This window comes from Cupressus sempervirens, chromosome 7, assembly GCF_028749045.1.
Source record: "Cupressus sempervirens isolate cs-2001-9-10 chromosome 7, ASM2874904v1, whole genome shotgun sequence".
In the NCBI taxonomy this organism is placed as follows: Eukaryota; Viridiplantae; Streptophyta; class Pinopsida; order Cupressales; family Cupressaceae; genus Cupressus; species Cupressus sempervirens.
Window position 1 is genome coordinate 611,765,935 of NC_143124.1, and position 22,222 is coordinate 611,788,156.

General features: G+C 35.4%; 1 protein-coding gene across 2 annotated transcripts in view; it reads left to right on the plus strand.

The window, feature by feature from the left end:
• LOC149548209 (1-phosphatidylinositol-3-phosphate 5-kinase FAB1B-like) overlaps positions 1–21,936 on the plus strand; it is a 72,999-nt gene extending 51,063 nt beyond the window's left edge. Inside the window, exons 6-12 of one of the 2 annotated variants that reach the window (XM_089792253.1) lie at positions 15,075–16,064; positions 18,138–18,469; positions 18,610–18,736; positions 18,862–18,996; positions 19,125–20,858; positions 20,995–21,252; positions 21,358–21,936. In XM_089792253.1, coding sequence (XP_089648379.1) covers positions 15,075–16,064; positions 18,138–18,469; positions 18,610–18,736; positions 18,862–18,996; positions 19,125–20,858; positions 20,995–21,252; positions 21,358–21,603 — 3,822 coding nt within the window. In that variant the 3' untranslated portion in view covers positions 21,604–21,936. The remainder of the gene's footprint in view (positions 1–15,074; positions 16,065–18,137; positions 18,470–18,609; positions 18,737–18,861; positions 18,997–19,124; positions 20,859–20,994; positions 21,253–21,357) is intronic. The other variant, XM_089792254.1, reaches the window with a different exon arrangement.
• Positions 21,937–22,222: the final 286 nt, after the last annotated feature.

Here is a 22,222-nt window from a genome sequence, read left to right on the forward strand (position 1 = left end):
TTATGTGTAGTTATGGAAATTTCAGATGATTGGAGACACTTGATTATTACTAAGTATGCTCGATATTAGTGGGTTTCAGATATTTTGGATGGTAGTAGACAGGATGGTAGTTATTCACTTGCGGATGAGTTGATCATCTACAAGGGGAGGATATATTTGATTCCAAGGTCAAGTGTGCGTGAGATTATCCTATGAGCGTTCCATGACTCTCCTATGGTTGGTCATCCAAGACTCTTCAAGACATATATACAAGTTTGGGAGAGATTCACTTGGAAGGGTATGAAGACTGATGTTCAACGCTATGTTCGAGAGTGTTCTGTTTGTCAGCAGAACAAACAAGAGCACACTTAAACTGCTAGTTTGTTGCAGCCACTTCCCATTCTTGAGAGGAAGTGGTAGAGTATTTCCATGGACTTTATTGTGGGCTTGCCTAAAGCCCAAGGCCGAGACTACATTTATGTGGTAGTGGACAGGCTCATGAAGTATGCTCACTTCTTTCCTATTTTTACTACTTATTGAACTGTGCAGCTAGTTGATTTTTTTTCTAGGAGATATTTAGGTTGCATGGTCTACCTCAGACCATAGTGAGTTATCGTGATAGTAGGTTTATGAGTCATTTCTGGCAGGAGATTTTTACATTATGTGGGACTGAATTGACTCCTAGTATCAATTATAACCTGTAGACAAATGGTTAGAATGAGATTGTGAACAAATGGGTTGAGGGTTATTTGTAGAACTATGTCTCTTCTTAGCAGAGCGCTTGGGTGAAGTGAATTTATCAATGCAAGTGCTATTGCAATTCCACTCACCACATGACCATTCATATGTCTCCTTTCATAACTTTATATGGAGATGATCCACTCAACTTTATGGATTTTCTATGCAGTGATAACACAGTGTCGAGTGTAGGAGATTTTTTATAGGATAGTTAGGATGTTGTGAGATCTTTGAGGGACAACAAATAGAGAGCGCAAAGTCATTTTTCGCAGGAGACTTTTAGATTATGTGGGACTGAGTTGACTCCTAGTACCAATTATCACCCGTAGACAGATGGTTAGACTGAGATTGTGAACAAATGGGTTGAGGGTTATCTGCAGAACTATGTCTCTTCTTAGCAGAGTGCTTGGTTGAAGTGAATTTATCAATGTGAGTACTGTTGCAATTTCACTCACCACATGACCATTTAGATGTCTCGTTTCAAGGCTCTATATGGAGATGATCCACCCAACTTAATGGATTTTTTGTACAATGATAGCAGAGTGTCGAGTATAGGAGATTTGTTACAAGATAGTCAGGATGTTGTGAGATCTTTGAGGGACAACAAATAGAGAGCACATAATCAGCAGAAATAGTATGCCAATCAATGGAAGGCAGCTCGTGCTTTTCAGGTGGGTGACATGGTCTACTTGATGTTGTAGCCATATCGACAGTCTTCGATTAAGAAGAGTGGATTAGAGAAACTAAAGCCGCAATATTATGGTCCTTTCCATATAGTGAGGCGTGTCGGTGAGGTGGCATATGAGTTAGATTTGCCTGAGGATAGCAGGGTTCATAGCGTGCTTCATTTTTAGATTTGCCTGAGGATAGCAGGGTTCATAACGTGTTTCATTTTTTGCGCCTCAAGAAGGCTTTGGGTAGACATGTGGTGCCATCTCGTGTGTTGCCTCCCCTAGATGATGAAGGGAGACTTGAGTTGATTCTGGAGGCGATTCTTGATACCAGAGAGAGAGTTGCGAAGGACTATTAGAGAGTTTCTGGTTAAGTGGTAGGACTTACCAAATGAGGATGATACCTAGGAGCCTGAGGATATTCTGCAACACCCTTGATTGCTATTTCTTGGGAACAAGCAATCTTGGGGAGGGAGGACTGTAATGTCCCTATTATAGCAGAATCTTGAAGTTTGGATTTGTCAGCTCATCATTGTGACCCTCGTGAGTTGATGCTTGGTTTTGGGGGTTCTTGTTGCTGATTTGCTATTTTTGGACTCACTATTTTTAGTAAGTCACTTTTGGCTTATAGCTATTTTTAGTAGGGCAGTTTTGGCCGGGGTGGTTGCCTAACATTTTTTTTTTTTTTTTTTTTAAAATTTTTTTTTATTTAAATACGCCTGGTAAACTTTTTACCGTGACCGGTAGCATTGGCGCGACACGCCCATCGGTACCACGAGGACGGAGGAGACTAGAACCCGTGACCAACCCCCTGCAACAGGGAAGATTTAGCCAACCGAGTTAGGGCCCCCGCCCTGGTTGCCTAACATTTTTGCTCCTAGTCTCCAGATGGATTATTTGGTGAAGTCATATTTATCTAAATTTTAATGAGACTTAATGAATATTTAATGCACTTTTAATTATTATTGCACTTTATATTATAAAGTAATTGGACTTTATATTATAAAGTTATCTCTAAGTGAAAAGTGTATAAACATCCATCACAAAAGATAACCATATATCACAAACATAAATAACTAAGTGTACGGTTCCTCCCAACCGTAAATAGCATCATTAGACCATCGTGGATCCTAGCCATCCCTCCGTGCGTAACATTCCAAAGCACCGAAGAGATCATCGGTATTAACATAGTAGGAATGTCACTCCTAAAACATCCTACTAACATGCAAAGTAAAGCATAATAAATCATCAACTAACATATGCAAAGTAAAGCAAATCATCAATATAAGAAACATACCAGTAAATACATCCATCATAAGGTAAATTATCTATCATAATGCTCCAAAAACATAATGAAGAATAAATACCAACCAAGGATACTCCAGCCACGGTGTCTCGGACGGATCTCAAATGATAAGAGTGAAAATACACTACCACCCGACCGCGTGGAACTTAAGTGGTCCACTCCCACCGTGCTGAGGAGATAATCTCAAGTCCCAAACAGGATATCAATTTACGAAGCACAAATCTCTATAAGTCCAAGAGTCCTAAAAGCATACTAACTCAAATGTTCCATCACATAAAACCGACATCTAATTCCCAGAGGCACACAATGACATGTAGGAACCTACTCTGCAAGCGGGAAAGTGTCATCGCAATTATCACGTACAAGTTACCTTGGCAGTTAGCTAAACTCCACGGGTCCATACTGATCTCATGCAGCCACTAGTATCCTCTCATACTGACGAGGCATACTACGGAATGCACGGTCACAACCATGCGTTCTCACTACTCCCATCCTAGCCTGTACAAGCACTCAAGGCACGGGCGAGAACATCAAAACAATTATCTTTTTAAGTTCATTTAATCCCCATTTAGTGTGTAAATGTTATCACTTATTAACCAAACTTACAATGAGTTACCCTGGCAACCACTTAGGGCCCCGACCCCCATTGCAAGCCACTTCCCGACACTACAAGTAGATTACCTACCCTAAGCTCATGGAATCATAAATCTCAAAATCATAAAAGATAATCCATAATAAAATCATCAAATATGCATCAAAGCATCAAATATCCATAATAAGAATCATCAAATCTCTAAGATAAGAATCATCAAATCTCCATGAGCATTTGAAAAAGCATCCATAGAAAATCATGACTACAACAGTTCTCTATTGGCAACTGAAGGCATCACTGATAATCATAAGTATCAATTGGTTCTCAATAACCAAAATATATCTCAAGATAAATGGTTCTCAACAAGCAACCAAGAATATTTCAAAATCATACTGATCAAAGACTCCAAAATGGTTGAGTCAATCATGTCACAACATGACATCATCAAAAAATAAATCCATATTTCAGTCCCATCATGGCGACTAGAAAATAATCCAAGGATAACTGATCGATGACTCAAAAATAATTAGCTCAAGTGTCTCATACACATACCTCTCAACTTCACACATGAAGACTGATGAACAATAACAATCAGTAAATACAAACATTTTATAGAGCATACGATCACTTTACCATGGTTGGGCTTATAAAGATCGAGACCAAATAAGATCAATATGCCATCATATCTCATAACCTCCGAGCCTCTAGTAACATCCTAGGACTGGTCAACACTAGTCAACCCAAAACAAGAAGCATATAGAATACACGATGCAAACACATGTTTTGGTTTACTAAATTCACATAGTTGAATAATGTGTAGGGGTTTCCAGTTTTCTGTTTGCAAGTATACTTCAAGTGTTTAAAGTTATCATTATTTGACCTACAAGTCAACCCAATTGTTCCCCGATAGCATTACCCTTCCATTATTAAGAATTAAATTCTAAGAATAATTTAAGGATAAATATTTACTCATTAAATCATTTGCTTTATTCGCTAAGATCCATAGTACTAATTGATCAACTCTTCCTTAATGTTACTTCTACATTTCAACATAATCAAAGGATCATTATTCATTCATAAAAGAATCCAATTATTAATCTTCGATTAAGAAGATTATAACTTAATTAAAATGATCAATTTAATTTACCAATTAACATAGGTACATGATTCCATGACTTTTGTCATTTAATAGTTTTCAATTCAATATTACTACGTCTCATCATTAAAACATCTAAGGTTATTATTCAAGTCATGAGAATAAGGCCTATCAACTTTGATATCAATATTTCTACAATCTTATTAAAAGAATTATATCAATTAAATCTTCATTACTTAATTGTTAATTAAATCTAATTAACTCTCATTGATTGATTTAATTAATAATTACATAATCATAGCAACGTTTCAATTAATATCAGTTGACTAATAACTAACTATAATTCTGTATGATAGAAGTCAACTATAATTTGGTACACAAATATTCATATTCATAGTTCAATAATAATAACTCGTTAATATTTAATAAGAAGCTATATTGGAAATCTTATTAATAAATCTATAATGACCACATTCGTCATCTTTCAAAGAATACCAACATTCCCTTAACAAATTCGTATTATCATTAATCTTTTCAAATAAGACTCTATCGCACAACTTAATTATTAATATCATAGTTATAATATCAACTCAATGAATATCAATTGATTAAAAATCAATTATAATTCAACTCCAAAAATTATTATCTTTTACCAAACTTCAATCAATAAATAATCTCCACTAGATTAACTCTAATCAAATTTGTTGATATCTATTTAAACCATTATTTATTAATAGTTTGCTAGTCCTTACAAACATTAATAAATAATAAACTCCTTAAACTATACATACTCGATCTATAGAATCCTTCCATAAACTCATTAGTTAATATTTGGCTAACTCTTAACTCCATTAAGGTATTCAAACGTATTAACCAATAACATAATAATTCAGTCTTAATCCAATATCATTCAGAGTTTCTAAATTTAAATCAACATAATATAAATTATCATTTTACAATTATTTAATCAATATTAAAATCAACCATTAGACTCCATTTTCTAATTGTTCTAATAATATTTTGTCTATATAAACGTTGTTTGAAAGAGATCCCTATCCCAAACCAATAAGACTCATTGTAGATTTTAACATGAATAATCTCCAAATTCTTAACATTATCATCTTCATTAAACAACTCTAAAATTGTTTAATATATATTAAATAGTATTCAATATACATTATAAAAAGTCCACTATATAAACTATATTAAAAACTCTTTTCTTTTAATTTTTTTTCATTTAAAAATTTATTTACTTAGATTGACTAATAATTAATTACACTTCTTCTACTATTAACTAATTTTAATTAAATTTGATTTAATTAGATTAGATAATAAACCATATAAAACTAATGCTTATTAATAAGATTCTAATAAGGGAAGATTTCAATAATATCTTTAATTCATTCTATGCTTTGATATATTATTTTTGTAAAGTTTAAGCATAAAGAACTCTTGGTTATGGAAAATAGAGAAATATCTGTCTTTGAATAAAACAGTCTCAGTACGACGGCCATATCTCCCTAATAAACCGTTGGATCGGACTGAAATTGAAATATGTTGGAGAGGGCCAAGTTGCGCCAATTCTGACCGGAGCGATCGAATAAATTCGTTTACAATAAAAAGTTATGAATGACTGAGTTCGGGTCTATCCAAGGGGCAGCGACAGGACAATTTGTGATGAATTAAGAATTTCCTGTTAAAATAATTGTTCTATAAATTTAACCATAAAAGGGTTTGTTCATATGCATCCAAAAATATAATTGATAGACAGATTACATCTAATCATTCGAATTTTCACCATAAAATTTCTATTTTAATTCCAAATCTTGTCTTTCTAATTTAATATAAATTCGAACCCAAACCCGATTAAAATCTAATTTCTTTCTCATTTGGAACTAGGGTTTTTCTATTGTTTTCTTCTCATCCAAATAAAATATCTAGATTCCAATTTCAAATAGTAGATTCAATCACATAGAGTATTCAGACACATAAAACAGATATGATGAAGACAAGAAGAAAAAGAGTGCAAAGGGAATATGAGAATATTACGAGTGCACCTGGACACTGATGGTACTTTGCCATGTCTCAGAAGTCCATAGAAAATCCCTTCCTTCTCCATCATTCGCAATTCTTCCAAGAATCCAAGCCGATCGAATCCTCCAAGTGATTAGAAGTGCTAGAAAGAGCATAGAAGCAAGTAGAAAATATATGAGCATATGAATCTTCTCTCATGCATGTAAGCTTTGAAGCATCTATTTTTGCTTGTAGCTCGTGGCTTCCATTAAGCTTGTAGCTCCCATTAAGCTTGTGGCTTCTATTAAGCTTTTCATTTAAGCTTCTATGAATGCCTGAATATCAAGAGCTCTCAAGAAACTTTTGGAATGCTTCTTGAAACCGTTGAAAGGTGTCACCAACTAAGCATGAGTCTTTTCCAATTTTTTTTGATTACTCATAGAATTGTAGACACTTTGTGCTTAATTGATGAACTAACCCCTGTGTTGTTGACACACGTAATTCCCATGCAAGCTTATAACTCCAATTTACTTTTTAAATAATCTCTATTTAAATTTTATAACTTTCATTTTAATTTTTATAACTTTTATTATTATTATTTTATTTATTACTTTATTATTATTTTATAATTATTATTAATTTTAATTTTTAGTTTTCTTTTATTTAATTCCTTTTTCCCAATAATTCACATTTAATTAATTACAATCAAAATATCAAAGATCATGATATTTTATTAATTTTCTCAAATAAATAATTTATGAATTAAATCTATTTATTAAGAATTAATTAATGGAAAATTCACCATAGACCTCCAAGATAAAATATGAAAACCCATCATAAAACAAATCATACAAAATAAATCTAAAGGGTTAAAAATCACGAAATATGTCATCCGACACATTCGGTGGGAATTCAACTTAGATACTTGTCCAATTAGGACAAATGGCTCAAAGGGTTGGGATTTGGACTTGAGAATTTATCTCCCCTCTCTTATCATTGAGATAATGTGATAGGGTATGCTCATATTGGCAATTCAGGGAAGTCGACACCCAGTACTTGCAACCTGCATAAAAACCATGCATGTACAAACACAATATATACTAAACTAAACAGACAATAGTAGAAAGTGGTGCATCGTGTAGATCCCGACTAGCAGGTGACTACGACTCCCTTCCTTAATCACATCAGACACGCCATACAAAAGCAAACACGCAAGACAAACACGCGCACCATACATATGCAAGTATGGGGTAAGTATCAATAAGAAAACACATATGATAATAAATCATTTTACTAATCATCATTAATAATTGAAAGCAATGTAATAATCATTATCAATAATTGTGAACACTAAAAATAATCATCATACATACATGAAATGTAGAGTCTAAGTAATCTCATCACATAATAAACTGAATCCATAGCACAATATCTGATAATCTCAAAAGAATGCTGCTAACCAACAGCATAAAACTAGTTCTAAAAGAATTCAGCAACGACAACAAAATGTGAACTAGGGGCAGGCACTACAGCTGCCTAGTTTATGAACCAGGGATTTGTTTATCCCATTATCAGGCAGGTCGGATTGCAAGGAGTCTACAACATTCATTACAGGTTCCATTTGTTATTTGGAATTGTATTGAGATTATATGCATGCTTTGTTCATTTTCTCAATTTAATCAATTGGCAAGTGATATTCTGGAACTGCATATTTTCTGCAATTTATTTCTTGTTACTTTATATATTTCAGAAAAACAAAATAAAAACATATCATCCGGAAATTACAAAAAAATCATAAAACTTCAAAATACAAAAAAAAATCAGTTTGTGCATCATCATTCCAGTAGAGATTAGCTTGTGTCGTTATAGAAAACCCATTGTCGGTTGGAGACATTGCACAGGTGTTTCACATATTGCTTCAGGTTAATTTTTCTAAAATCCAATCTTGCTGTAATTTTTGTGACTACAATTGGATTGTGTGGTTGTTTTGTTGAAGAAATTCAATGCAAAATTATTTCTAAAAGTTTATTTCTGGTAGAGATTAATTGCAATATCATTTCTGAGACTACACTTTTATCTAGTTATTTTATGGGGTTTTGCTGGTTAAATCTGAAATGGATTGCATGAAAATTATTGTTTAAAATTACTAAGATTTATTGTGAGAGTTGGGCCAAATATCTGACTGGGGATATTACAATATTTAAAAAGCAGTTTCATTATAGTTATGCTTGACATTGGTTTTCATTCTCGTATTCAAACATAGAGTACATTTGCTAATGCATATTGAGTTCGATATACAAATCAATGATTTTAATTCTTATATGTAAACTTAAAAAATTGGTATGCAACAAGGACTCTAATATTGGCCTCCTTATATGTGATGCATAGAATATTTAAGCTACGGACGATCCATGGCATTAATCCCAATCTTAATCATTCTTTTATTAAATTCAAGAAATTGTATGAAGAACATTTAAATTATTATGAATCAGTTGCTTAAAATAAAGAAATAGCACCAACTAGAATTAATACAGAAGGATTTTTCTTGCTTGTAATTAGACAATGGGGAATGATTTAGTAGAATAGGGATTGAAATCCTTAATTTGAACTTACTCGATGATGTGATGAGCTGATGCATCAATTAATATAATGGAATAATAATAATTGAGATTCTTAATTAATGGTATGATATGCTCTATTACAGTTATCCAAGAAGCTGGAGAAAACATTAGAACAAAATTCCCCCCCATTGTCTGATCTAAGAGTAATAATAGATTTCCTAGACTCTTTTTCAACTAAAGGTTTAAACTTCTGAAATACAGGAAATGCATCTGATTTCTTTTTAAAGAAATACACCCACATTTTTCTACTGAAATCATCAACAAACAACAGAAAATACCTAAACCCAAGAATAATAGGAGTGGCCATAGGACCACAAATATCGGCATGAACAAGCTGAAGTACCTGAGAAGCTCGCCATGAATCGCCATTGGTGAAAGGTGTGCGATGTTGCTTTCCAGCTTGGCATGTGTCACAAACTCCAAGATGTTGAGTCTAAATCTCTGGTGATCAAAGAACAAGCTCATCCTGAGCAAGCTATGAGAGATAATGCACATTTAAGTGCCCATATCGCTGATGCCACAGTTTGTTGACAGAAGATCGCCGAGCAGACATAGCTAAGTCTTGAGAATCACCAGAATCAGTAAGTCTGAAAAGACCATCCTCAAGATCCACTGAAATAGTAGACTTAGTCGCCCGATCAATGATGGTGCACTGATGTGAACTGAAGGTGATTGCCAAGTGTGGAGAATGTCGCAACAACTGACTAACTAAGAGTAGATTTAGTTCCATCCTTGGAATATAGTACACATCAAGGAATATGAGATTCCTCCCAATAGACTGAATCTGAATGTTGCCTTACCGACAACTGTGTACTCTTCTCCGCCACCAAAAATAACAGAGTCTGAATAAGGCTGATAGTCAGTAAACCAATCTCTGCGGTGAGTGGAGTGACGAGAAGCACTTGAATCAATGTACCAGGCAGATGACTTCACATGATCTATAGGTCTTTTAGCCATGAAGGCGTAAAAGGCACCTGCTCAGTGTGCTCTGCATTGTTTGCTTTGGGCTGCAAACCTGATTGCTTAGACTATGCAGCTAAGCGTTTCTGACATTCAACCTTTATGTGTCCAAACTTGTGGTAGTAGTTGCATTGAATGTTCTTTTTAGAACCATTTGATGCTGTTGCAGAAGACTTCTGTTGAGATGGCTGTTGAAACTTTCCTTTATCCTTTTGAAAGGATTTTGCAGCAAAGGCTTGCTTTGTGGAGGTGGAACTGGAGCTGCTATTGAATTTTTGTTTCCACTGATCTTGTTGAAGCAACAATGTGTAGAGATCAATGAACTTCAAATCAACACCAGAAGATGTGATGTTGAGAGTCTCGATAAAATGCTCATAGGATTTTTGTAAACTCCGAAGAGTGATAACCACAATATCCTCTTCTTCCATCTTGTGACCGATGGCAAGTAATTGATCACGAATTTCCTGAATTTGATTCAGGTGTGCCTGGAGCGAGGTGCGCTCATCCATGGACCATGACAATAGAAAACAAAGTGTTTTTCAGAAAGAAGGCTCTGCTTTTGTCAGAAGTCTCATGAAGACCTTTGAGATGTGTCTAGATCTAGGCAATTGTCTTGCCGGATGGAATTTGAGAAAGTTGGTCATTAGCCACGGATAATTTGAGAAGCATCACTACCTCTCGATTATTTAGATCCCATGTATCTTGATCAAGACCCGGAGAAGTTGGACGCTTCGTAACACCCATAACAAGTTGATTGGTGTTCCGATATTCAAAAATTGCGATGATGCGCTGCTTCTAGGTGCCATAATTTCAACTATTGAATTTGGAGTTATGCTCGAGCAGAATGTTTGTTAGATATGCCATGGCATGCTTTTCAATGAAAAACTGTGAAAATTTGTGAAGACACATTCTTCGAGGCAAAAATACGGAAGACCCAGAAGAATCAAAGAGTGACACAGAAGAGAGCTTGGAAAACCCAGAAGAAATATGCTATCGGTTTCTCAATCCACTAGCTGGAAAATCGAGGCACCCAGAAAAAATAGACAACCCAATTGAGCTCTCAAAAAACCCACCAAGAATCTGCAAGCAAAAATAATTTCCAAGCTCAAAATATAGGGTTTTGTGCAAAACCCTAATTGGTAGCTTACAAGGTCGGATTTGTAGAAAGAATGGTGGTTTTCTTGGAAAAAAAATGGCCGATTTGTTTCCTAGAGCGCGACTACAGGCTATGACGGCACTAAAAAATAGAGTTGACCTCCAAACGGTGGCGGATTTGGTAGACACATGATTTTAAATCGCAGAGCTGTCTGTAGAAAAACATTAGAGAAAAAATGACCCCTGAAGTGAGGATTTGGTCATGAGCTGAGAAGCATGGGGTATGGCAAAACCATAGTGATTTCTTCCTCAAATTGCAAGTTTATCGAACAACAAATTGCGAGTTTTTTTTTCGAGGGTTTCAAATGCGGTTTGCATCTCGCATTTTGCAGATTTGCTGAAGACAAGACAACCTGCACAGTATTCTAAAGACGTGATTTGCAGTTGATTTGTAGAGAACATGTGATTTGCACAAAGGGTTCAAACCCTAGCTCGAATATCAATCTGATTTGAATTTCTCCAAGCAGAAAAACCTAGGCGGGTTTTTGAGAAATTGACTGATTTTTTTTTGAAAAAGTTTAAACAATTTCAAAAAGAAATTATAATTTTTTTCGAAAAAATTTAAGTATTTGCTCTAGTACCATATTACAGAAGTAATTGGTAAAATACTTGCTTGTTATTAACAGAGACTAGACGGTCAATTTATACAAAAGAATGAGACGATGTTTCCTTAGGAAACAATCATAAAGAATAGAAACATTCTATTCTAGAGAAAGCAAAAAACGAACGCAAACTAAAGCTAACTAGATATTTACAATAGATAACCATTAACTAATAATAGATGACTTATCTATTATTGTAATATGCTCTTACACTTATATAAGCTTATAAAAGCTTGGTGCCAATTTTCATATCCCCATAAATATAGACATATAAACTCATTGTAGATGCATTAATATATTCACTCTTTATTTCATAACTATATGTTTGTTAATACACATGTAAATTGGCATTCAATGTACACGTAAATGTGTACATGCATACATGTAGGGAGAGAGAGAGAGAGAGAGAGAGAGAGAGAGAGAGAGAGAGAGAGAGAGAGAGAAGGTTCCATTTAACTTGATAAAGGAGAGAAGGTTCCATTTAACTCGATAAAGGAGATGCTTAGTATGAATTTCTTTCAAATTCTTATTAAAGAAGATTAATTTATTTCTAATTATTCAATGAACAAGGAAAGGACCTTGTATAACCACTTTGACAATAGATGACTTACGATCAAACTTCACCGTGTCACTAGGTGACCGGATGACCAAGATACCTATTAATGGAACTCGATAAAGGAGAGAAGGTTCCATTTAACTCGATAAAGGAGGTGCTTAGTATGAATTTCTTTCAAATTCTTATTAGAGAAGATTAATTCATTTCTAATTATTCAATGAACAAGGAAAGGACCTACTATAGCCACTTTGACAATAGATGACTTACGATCAAACTTAACACTGTCACTAGGTGACCGGATGACTGAGATACGTATTGATAGGTTCCGATTTGGATGGCAATTTAGATCTTTCCCATGCATCTGCATCCTCTCTTTGTGGTGATACTCTCCCTGCCTTTTTCGAGTGTGACCGTTCTCCTACATCTGCTAACATATAAGGTACTTAGCCATAACTTACTTTCCATTTTGATAATATATTTAACATTTCTTTCTAGCATAAGTCATCTAGTTTTACTAAAATTTATCCATGTTCATTAGTATACATAATTAATTATCAATAGATTACATCATTCATTTTAATGCATCATTATTCAAAGCTATTGATAATAAGCATAATTCAATATAAATGTTACTGGGTTTGGCTGATTTATGGCTGGACCAGGGCTGGGTTCGAACTGTTGTTGGTTTAAGTCCAATTCACCTGAGGGTTTGACTAGGGTTTGAGCCTAAGTAGGCTGGTTTATTCAGGATAAACCTAGGTCAAACTAGGGTAGACCAAGTGTGAACCAGAAGCACTTCCACTGAGAAATATTCAATAATTTAGCGCGGGAAACAATTATTACAGAATTTGAATAAGATCTTTAACATTACAAGGAAATTTTTTTTTAGATTAAGATAATTATTACTTCAAATAAACTTGCCCGGCAGATTTCTTCCAGTGATTTTTTTATATCCAATTGCTGATGACCCCCCTTTGATTAATCAAGCTCTCTATGGCAAAAAATTATATTTTAAACACTAAACAATATCTCCGACACGTAAAGAGAGTTGCAAGATATTTTTTAACATTTTTAAAGTAGGACATTAATTACAAACAAACAAGCTCTCTGTACAATGAAAAAGTAATAAGCATTTAAGGAGTTGGAAAGCAAGAATGTTAGTGTTGCAACTGATCCCATTGGCATTGGCACTATTTTTGAATCAGCTAATGTCTTTGATGAATAAGAAGATAAGATAAATTTATTAATGTCCAACAAGAGCCCACAAAGAGGGTCTAATGGACTGGCAACAAATAGCAGAAGGCCAGCCAACTATGGGAACACCCAATGGTGCATGGGGAAAGACAAGAAAACCCAAAAAAAGAAGTAGAAGCAAACAACAAACTAGTTCCTTCGAGTAGGTGGGAAGAAATTTAGAACCGAAGGATACGGCCCAAGGCAAGTGGAAGCTCCAAGTCATCTATGGGGACCACTAGAAGGAGGTGGCTGCCGCGTATAACATTTTGAGTAGGCAGGAAGAAATCCAGAACCGAAGGATACGCTCCTGGGCAAGCAGAAGCTCCAAGCTGTTTATGGGGACCACTAGAAGGAATGAAGAAGAAATCTCAACCTTTTGTGCCTTGGAAAAAGAAGTGGAGATGAGAAGTCTTTGGGCTATTGAAAACGATCATCTGTTAATAGCCAACTATCGTGAATGACAAAAGGAGACAAGGTCATCAAGAAATCTTTGCAAGCCCTCCGGAGAGGAGGCCAATAGGACCACATAGTCTGCAAAGAGCAGAATAGAGATCAAGACCTACTAAGGTTCAGGTTCTATAATATTTGCCCTTTTATTTTACTGTTCGGTAGAGGTACAGGTTCATGAAATTAAAATTTTTTAAATCATGCACATAAATTTCTATGATTCAAATTTGGAAAACCATTAAAATCATGCATCATATTTAACAAAGACTCAGCAAGTGAAAGGGTGAATAAACTTTTAACTTGAAGATTTTAAACATTCAAAAAGTCACTGGCAACAAGAAAAATAAATTTGAGTCATATGTGAGTGTCGGATCAAGTTTCTTCCAAACAGGCTGATATTCCTCATCAATGTGATACTAAGTTTTGTAGTATTTTCTGACTAATTTTGGAGAGATTCTAGTAGAAGCTGTTAGCATCAACATTAGAATACCGACCACAAGCATTCATTTACATTTTATTGGAATTAAATAATTATTCTAAATCCTAGTCACAAAGTTCATTTCATATATAACTGGGTAATAGTTTACATAAAAGGAAGAACTCAAGTTAGGAATTGGCTGTTATTCTGATCACTGAAAGTCCTAAATAAAATTCAAATATATATTTCAGCTAGTTTCCTTGCTACCAATGATGGGTCTTTGCTTACCGATATTATTTGTCCTATCTTAATAAGGGTTGGCTTTTGCATTATTTTCTGTCTATGCTTGTAAGTATTTAAGTTGCACGAATGATGTATTTATTGAAGCTTCAGTAGCATCACTCTTTTGGCATTTTCAGTAAATTTCCGCTGTGATGAACAGGCTTCCTCCTCCATTCTCCTTATTATGGGAGGGATAGGACCTGCTCTCTTCCTGCATTGCTCAACCTTAGATGGAATTCATGCCTACTTAACCAGCTGTTCTCAATTTAAGTAGATTTTAGCAAAGTATGAATTGATTGATTTTGGATATATTGGCTTCTTTTGTGCTTTATATTATATTCTAGCAGTTTTGGATGCTTCTTTTAGTTGCTTGAAAATTCTTATTGTTATGTTCTTTTGCAGATTTTGCTAAGAGGGGCCAGTGGAGATGAGCTGAAAAAAGTTAAACGTGTTGTTCAGAGTGCAGTTTTTGTGGCAAACCATTTGATCCTTGAGACATCCTTCCTTACAGATGAAAGGGTCAGGTTTCTTGAAACTTTGTCTCATTCTGCAGCAGTTGTTGGCAAGCCAAGCAGACAGATACACTCAGAAACATCAATTTACAGAATACATGGCTTTGCAGTTCCTGTTCAAGATAAATCACCTGCAGGGAATTTTAAAGAACATAATAAAGATCAACATCTCCCCATTTCTCCTCATCTTTCAAGAGATTTTCTAAACAACATTGAGTGCAATTTGGAATCCACTATTTCTTCTGGACCTTTACAGATAAAAGAATGCATTACCATGGCTAGTTGCAGGGATGCTTGTCCAACAAATGAGGAGATTCTTCAAAGATCTAGAAAAAGAGCTTGTCATGGTGTTATTTTGTCACCCGTTTCTTCATCTTCTTTAGTGCCTAGTTTAACAGCTTCTTTGAAATGGGCCTTTGAAGAAGCTTTCCCACTTACTGATAGAAGCTCATATGCAGCAATTACTTCTAATACGGGCATGAAGGATTCAGAATCTAATGATTGTACTACAGGTAACATATCCACATTTTCCGACACTTCTGGAACTGCTGATTGTAGAAAGATTTCTGAAGAATCACCTGGTAAAGTGCAGTTAAAGAATGAAGGAATAACTGATGTTGAGGATGATTTTAGCTCATTAGAGTCTCATCCGAAAATTGAATCCAAGAACATGGATAGTACTGATCATGAAGGAGGAGGATTCTCTAAAGAAGGCTTGACAACTTCTCTTTCTTATCATCAGAGTATTCTGGTTTCTTTTTACAGCCACTGTAATTTGAAGGGGGTTGTGTGTGAACATAGTCGTGTCTCTCGTATCAACTATTACGGAAATTATGACAAGCCTTTTGAAAGGTTCCTGAAGGATAGATTATATGACCAGGTATTGTTTTTTCATGAGATGTGTACTTACTACCTCTTACAGCGAGAGAGTGTTTGACAGGGCATTCCTTTTTGTGACTGGAGCAATAGATTATTTGACCAGGCATTCTTTTCTATGACACAAGTATTTTTCTTACTACCTTCTGGGGTATATCATTAGCAGGCTACATAACCTTGGGAGGTCACTGATCTTTGTGTATGATATCTAATGCTTTGTGCATGATGACTTACTGGAATGAAGAATGTTTGCAATCATTGCACATGTTCACACAAAGTAAAATCCAATTTGAAACTTTACCAATTTAATTCTGACTCGTTAGTTCTGCCGACTAACCATTGAGATGTAGAAAGGAGGTTTTGTACACACAAGAACATGGTTTAATTTCTGAACATAATCTCAACTTCTCCATGCAGAAATAACATTTTCTATGAACAAGATGAAAGTTGAAGTGCTAAACACAAGCTCAACTTTGAGATGCTGAAAGAAGGCTTCCAACGCATTAGAAGACTCAAATGCTGAACATGAATTCAACTTCAAAATACAGAAGGTTTACTACACAAAAAAAGACAGTTTAAGTGCCAAACTGTAATATCCCTTGAAAAATATTTATATCAAATCTGAAACCATTACAACTTCCTTTCAGTTAAAATTCGCAAATCAACAAAGAAAAGCAAACTAGCTTCTAGGAATGAGTACTGTAAGACCCCATATTCGTAAGAACTTCATAGAACTGTTTTTTATGAATTATTACTGATTTGTAACATGGAAGCATGTCTTATTTTTCTGTCATTATATTTTGCAAACAGAAAGATACGTCTGCTATAAATTATCCAAAATCTGAGCAAATAAGAAGCCTGCAATCAACTGCAAACTCAGAATTTTCAGGAAAACTTACCAAACTTGCAAAAAGGATTTCTTATAAAATACTGATTGATTCCACAATGGAATAGCAGACAGATATGGCTTCAAATCTATCATTAATATCTGCAATGAAATATTATTGAAGCCAAGAGAACTTCCTAGAAACAAATTGTAGAAACTGAAGAAATTCCTTAACTAATCAGCACAATGATAATCTTTGAATGAGATTATACTCTGGTAGTCCGTGGACTCCATCCTTAGATGACCTGGTAATCCTCTGATGCTCATCCTTAGATCACCGTGAGAAACATGAACATCCTCTCCAAGTCTTCATCTCCACTAATTTACCAGCCAATAAAGAAACAAGTCAAAGCTCGAATTGAAAATCAACTTCTGGATGAATTGCAATTGCCTAAATTTCTTAATATATAAATTTTAAATTCAAAATTAAATTGGGCACCCAATCCCACTACTTGACATGGAGGAAACTTGCCAGAAAAGAAAATGATATTTTTTAGCAACTTTCACTATAAGGCCACTGGTTGCTAAAACTGACCAAGGATGCGAAGGAAACTCTAAAAACCCACACCCAACAAATGAGGACATAAATTTATTTAATATCTATCTGTACGAGAATTATTGATATGCATCAAACAAACAAATTATTAAATTAATATTATTTTGCCAAACTGTCCTGTGGCCCCGATATACCATTTGCAATCTCTGGTCAGTGGTGACATACTATTTTTAGTAATTTTCTATTGTTGGACAAAGGGGACACGACATGAACATAAGCTCACATAAAAATGGGAGGATGACATAGTTGCTAGGAAACTCAGGTACAAGAATGGGATCCAATCCCCATACCCTTTTTCACATTCATTGATATCCTTATTAATGAAAAAATAATTCCATTGACAAATGTTGGCATAAGATTGCTCTCATATATCTCTGGTCAAAGTGGGTATCCGGGTTGACTCAGTGTGTGTGTGTGTCTGCTGCTAACCATAGAAGATGATTCTCTGTGTTTCTGTGTATGTGCACATGTGCATTTTTTGCATGTGTAAATGTATTTGAATGCGTACAGTAATGGATTCATCAATTGCAAGTGTAGATCAAAGCTGAATGGATTGATAACCTAGTGAATAGAGCATGAAGTCTAACAGTTTTGATTGTAAGAACTGGGCATCACAATTCCCCTTGATTTTGCAGAGTTCTCGCTGCCATGCATGTGATCAACCTCCAACTGCTCATGCTTATTATTTTATTCATCAGCAGGGAAAGCTTGCAGTATATGTTCAACAGCTTCGTTCTGATTTAATTCTATCCGGTGTAGGGGAAGGGAAAATATGGATGTGGCATCGTTGTCTGAGATCTGATTGGAAAGATGGAATTCCACAGGGAAACCAGAGAGTAGTGATGTCTGATGCAGCTTCAGTTCTCTCCTTTGGAAAATTTTTAGAGCTGATTTTCTTAAATCATTCTGAAGCACATATTGCAAGTTGTGGACATTGCTTGCATAGAGACTGCCTTCAATTTTATGGGTATCAATATAACCTGTCCTCTATGCCAATGTCATCAGTTCCAGTGACTTCGTAGCTCTTTTCCATAGATTTCTTCTTTTTCCATTTCAGAACCTTGGAATGATTTGTTGTTATGTTTTTTCTGGGCAAATTGGCTGGAGCAGGTTGGGCAATATGGTAGCATGTTTCTATTATTCAGCCATCAGCATTTTTGGGGTTTGTTTGCCTTCTAAAATAATATTAAATCACTCAAACCGGCAAGAATGGATCATACGGGAAGTGGCAGAGGTACCTTTGATGACTGTTGTACTGTTTTTTGTTTTTTAACTTCTTGGATAGTTCCATAGCTTTGCATGCTTTTTTGGATTATTCAGTGGTTTACAATATTACTTACTGATTGTGCAAGCAAACAGGTTGAAGGAGAGGCGTCAAACTTCTATTTGGAGATTTCGCGTTTGATTCACAGGATTGAGTGCAATGCCCCTGGTGGCTTGAAGGATCATTCAAAAATAGAAGGAATGCTACTAGAAGAGGAGCGAGAATTCAAGGTTACGGCCACTCAGGACTCACAACTGTCTTTTTGGTTTACTCTGGTTGTAACATTTCCAGATTTTCTCTAGGTTGTCTAATGTTTTGTCGAACAACCAGCCTTCATATATTATAGTTGGTGAAACAGGAGTCATTGCAAAAGGCTACGACCAAAAAATGGCAGTCAGGTCAACCGAATGTTACTATTTTGGAGCTCAATTGTTTAAGGCGGCAACTTCTTCTCCAATCTTATGTATGGGAGTGCCGTTTCCGTCAGTTGCTTTCATCAGTTGAAGTATCTTTGGGAAGTTCTGTTTCCGAACTACACAATCTTGATAGCTGTGGGAAGAAGCAAAGCAGGAGTATTGAAAAACTTGGGAGTCACATGGCAAATAATCATGATGGTAGTGTTAGTGGCTTAAACATATCATCTGTGCATGGTGATGGCCATGTGGTAAATAGTGAATGTACTGGCATCAAAGAGACAAAGCTTGGCTATGAGAAAGTGATTGGTGATGAAGTAACCCAGTCTTTTCGCACTCCTTGCAGTCTACAGGATTTAAAGATGGTGGACCAATGGGAAGAGGTACCTAAAACATATGATAAGCGTGTGGACTTGATGGTGGATGGAAAGCAGCCTATCAGAAACTTTGATATACCTGGGCAGGAAATGACATCTCAGTGTGTGGGAGACAAGTGTTCTGCCAAGGACAATATTTTAGGAAATCAATCACTTGGTTTAGAGGCTAGCAAGGATGATGTGAGTCTTTTGGAAGGCAATTTGCAATTTTACAGACCACCATCAAAAGGTGATTTTTGTCATGTCTCTGAGCTTTCTGATACATTTGATGCAGTACGGCCTGCTGCTCACTTATTCCCATCGCAGGCTTTGAATCAGACAATGAATGCTGAGGAAGTCAGAGAACTGCCTTTTGAGAATTTAGGCCAACAAAGTCTAATTCAGTCAATCAGTAACATTGAATCTAGTGACTTCAGTTTGAATGTGCAGGATAAGGATGTTTTAAAGTCAAGTGCAAGTGCACCTTCATTGCCCGGCAAATCTTTTAATGAACTGAAAGACTTCAAAGACTTAATTTGGCATCCATTTTCATGCTTGCATGCAAGAAAGGCTTCTCAAGAATTTCTCAATAAGTTAATCAGTCAATACACCCCAGTTTTAGTAAACTCGGCTTTTAAACTGCTCAATCAAGGTGCAGCCAGGGTACTTCTACCTTCTGGCATTGATAATATTGTAATTCCTGTTTATGATGATCAACCAACAAGCCTAATAGCTTATGCTCTTTCATCTAAACAATATTGGGCCCAGATGTCAGACAATCCATTGGAGGAGAAGCAGAGAGAAAACATAGATTCTGTTGGTATTGATAGAGTTGTTTCTCAATTACGTAAGAAAATTGATCTCTCTTCAGAGGTGTGTGAATTTGATTCTGAGGGTAGTTGTAACTCCTCTGAGAATGCTTCTACTTCTGGTTCACATGGGAACACAGGTTCAGAACCATGTGCACATACAGAGACCATACATGCAGAAATTAGTTTTACTGATGTTGATCAACTTGGAAAAGTGAAGTACTCAGTAATTTGTTATCATGCAAAAAAATTTAGTGCTCTTAGAAAAATATGCTGTGTAACAGAGATAGACTTTATATGTTCTTTGAGTCGTTGCAAAAAATGGAAAGCAGAAGGTGGAAAGAGCAAAGTTCTTTTTGCCAAAACTTTGGATGATAGATTTATTATCAAACAGCTCACCAAGACAGAACTGGAGTCCTTTTTGGAGTTTGCCCCAGAATATTTCAAGCATCTTACATACTCCTTAAGCACAGGAAGCCCCACTTGTCTTGCAAAAATACTTGGAATTTATCAGGTTCTTGCTATAACATAATTCTCACGTTTGAGTAGAATTTTTGAATGTAATTGTGTCAGCATCATTCTGTTTTGAATTAAGATTCTAGTTTTCCTAATTGCAAATCTGGATGCTTTATAATTTGACTGTTATGCAGGTTAGTATAAAGCAGTCTAAAAGCGGCAATGATGGAAAAATGGATCTTATGGTGATGGAGAACCTTTTCTTTCATAGATCTGTAACAAGAATTTATGACCTTAAAGGTGCTCTTCGCAACCGCTACAATCCAGATCCCAGTGGAGTTCTTCAAGACCAGAATTTAATTGAAACAATACGATCCTCTCCAATCTTTGTTGGGAACAAGGCGAAGCACCATCTGGAGCGAGCTGTTTGGAATGATACTTCTTTTCTTAATGTAAATGTTATTCCATTTTTCCTTAGTATTCAGATTCTTGAAAGTTTGGTTTGGGTTTGTTTTGAGATTTTTCTTATGGTTATTAATGTGGATTTGATGTTACAGTCAATTAATGTGATGGATTACTCATTACTTGTTGGAGTTGATGAGGAGCAACAAGAACTGGTTTTGGGAATTATTGATTTTGTGAGGCAATATACATGGGACAAGCAGCTTGAAACTTGGGTAAAAGCCTCTGGGATTCTTGGAGGTCCAAAGAATGAGTCACCTACTGTTGTTTCTCCAAAGGAATACAAAAAAAGGTTTAGGAAGGCAATTTCTTCCTACTTTCAGACTGTTCCAGATCCATGACTTCCTCATCTTATTCCTATACCGATGAAATCAGATGAAGATAATCTGAGAAAAAGTATTGGAGAGGAAGTTCAATAGTATTGATTGTGTGAAAAGAAGCACGATTGTCTCCCCCTATCTGTTCCTTTTTTGTGGTAAATTGTTTTCTGAATGCCAAAAATACATGAGCTATAGTCTCTGTAAATTTCTTTAAATTATAGTTTTTCCTGGGTATTTGATATGAGTTGGGTCTGTAAGGGGTCATGTACCACTAAATTATGAATTTTCTTGATATTGAAATTGTTCAGTGAAATTCCGTAATGAATATAATCCTTGTAACTTAAAATTTCAGAACCAGTCACACCTGTAGTGGCTAGAATGGTTGTTGCATCTCATGTCATGCAATATTGCCTGAACTTAGATGGGTTCTACAAGTTCTAGTAGAATACATCGGCACTAATGATGCATTTCTTTTGCTGGCAAACACTTTTATTAAAAACTTTGTAGCTGTTTTGGGTTTTTGCTCGAATACTTTGGGTTGTGTTTCTATATATCAAGTGGTAAATGACATAAAACCCCTGATATTCTAGCATTGTGGTGGTCAGTTAATGACATTCAAAGATAGTCAACTGCCTCTCAG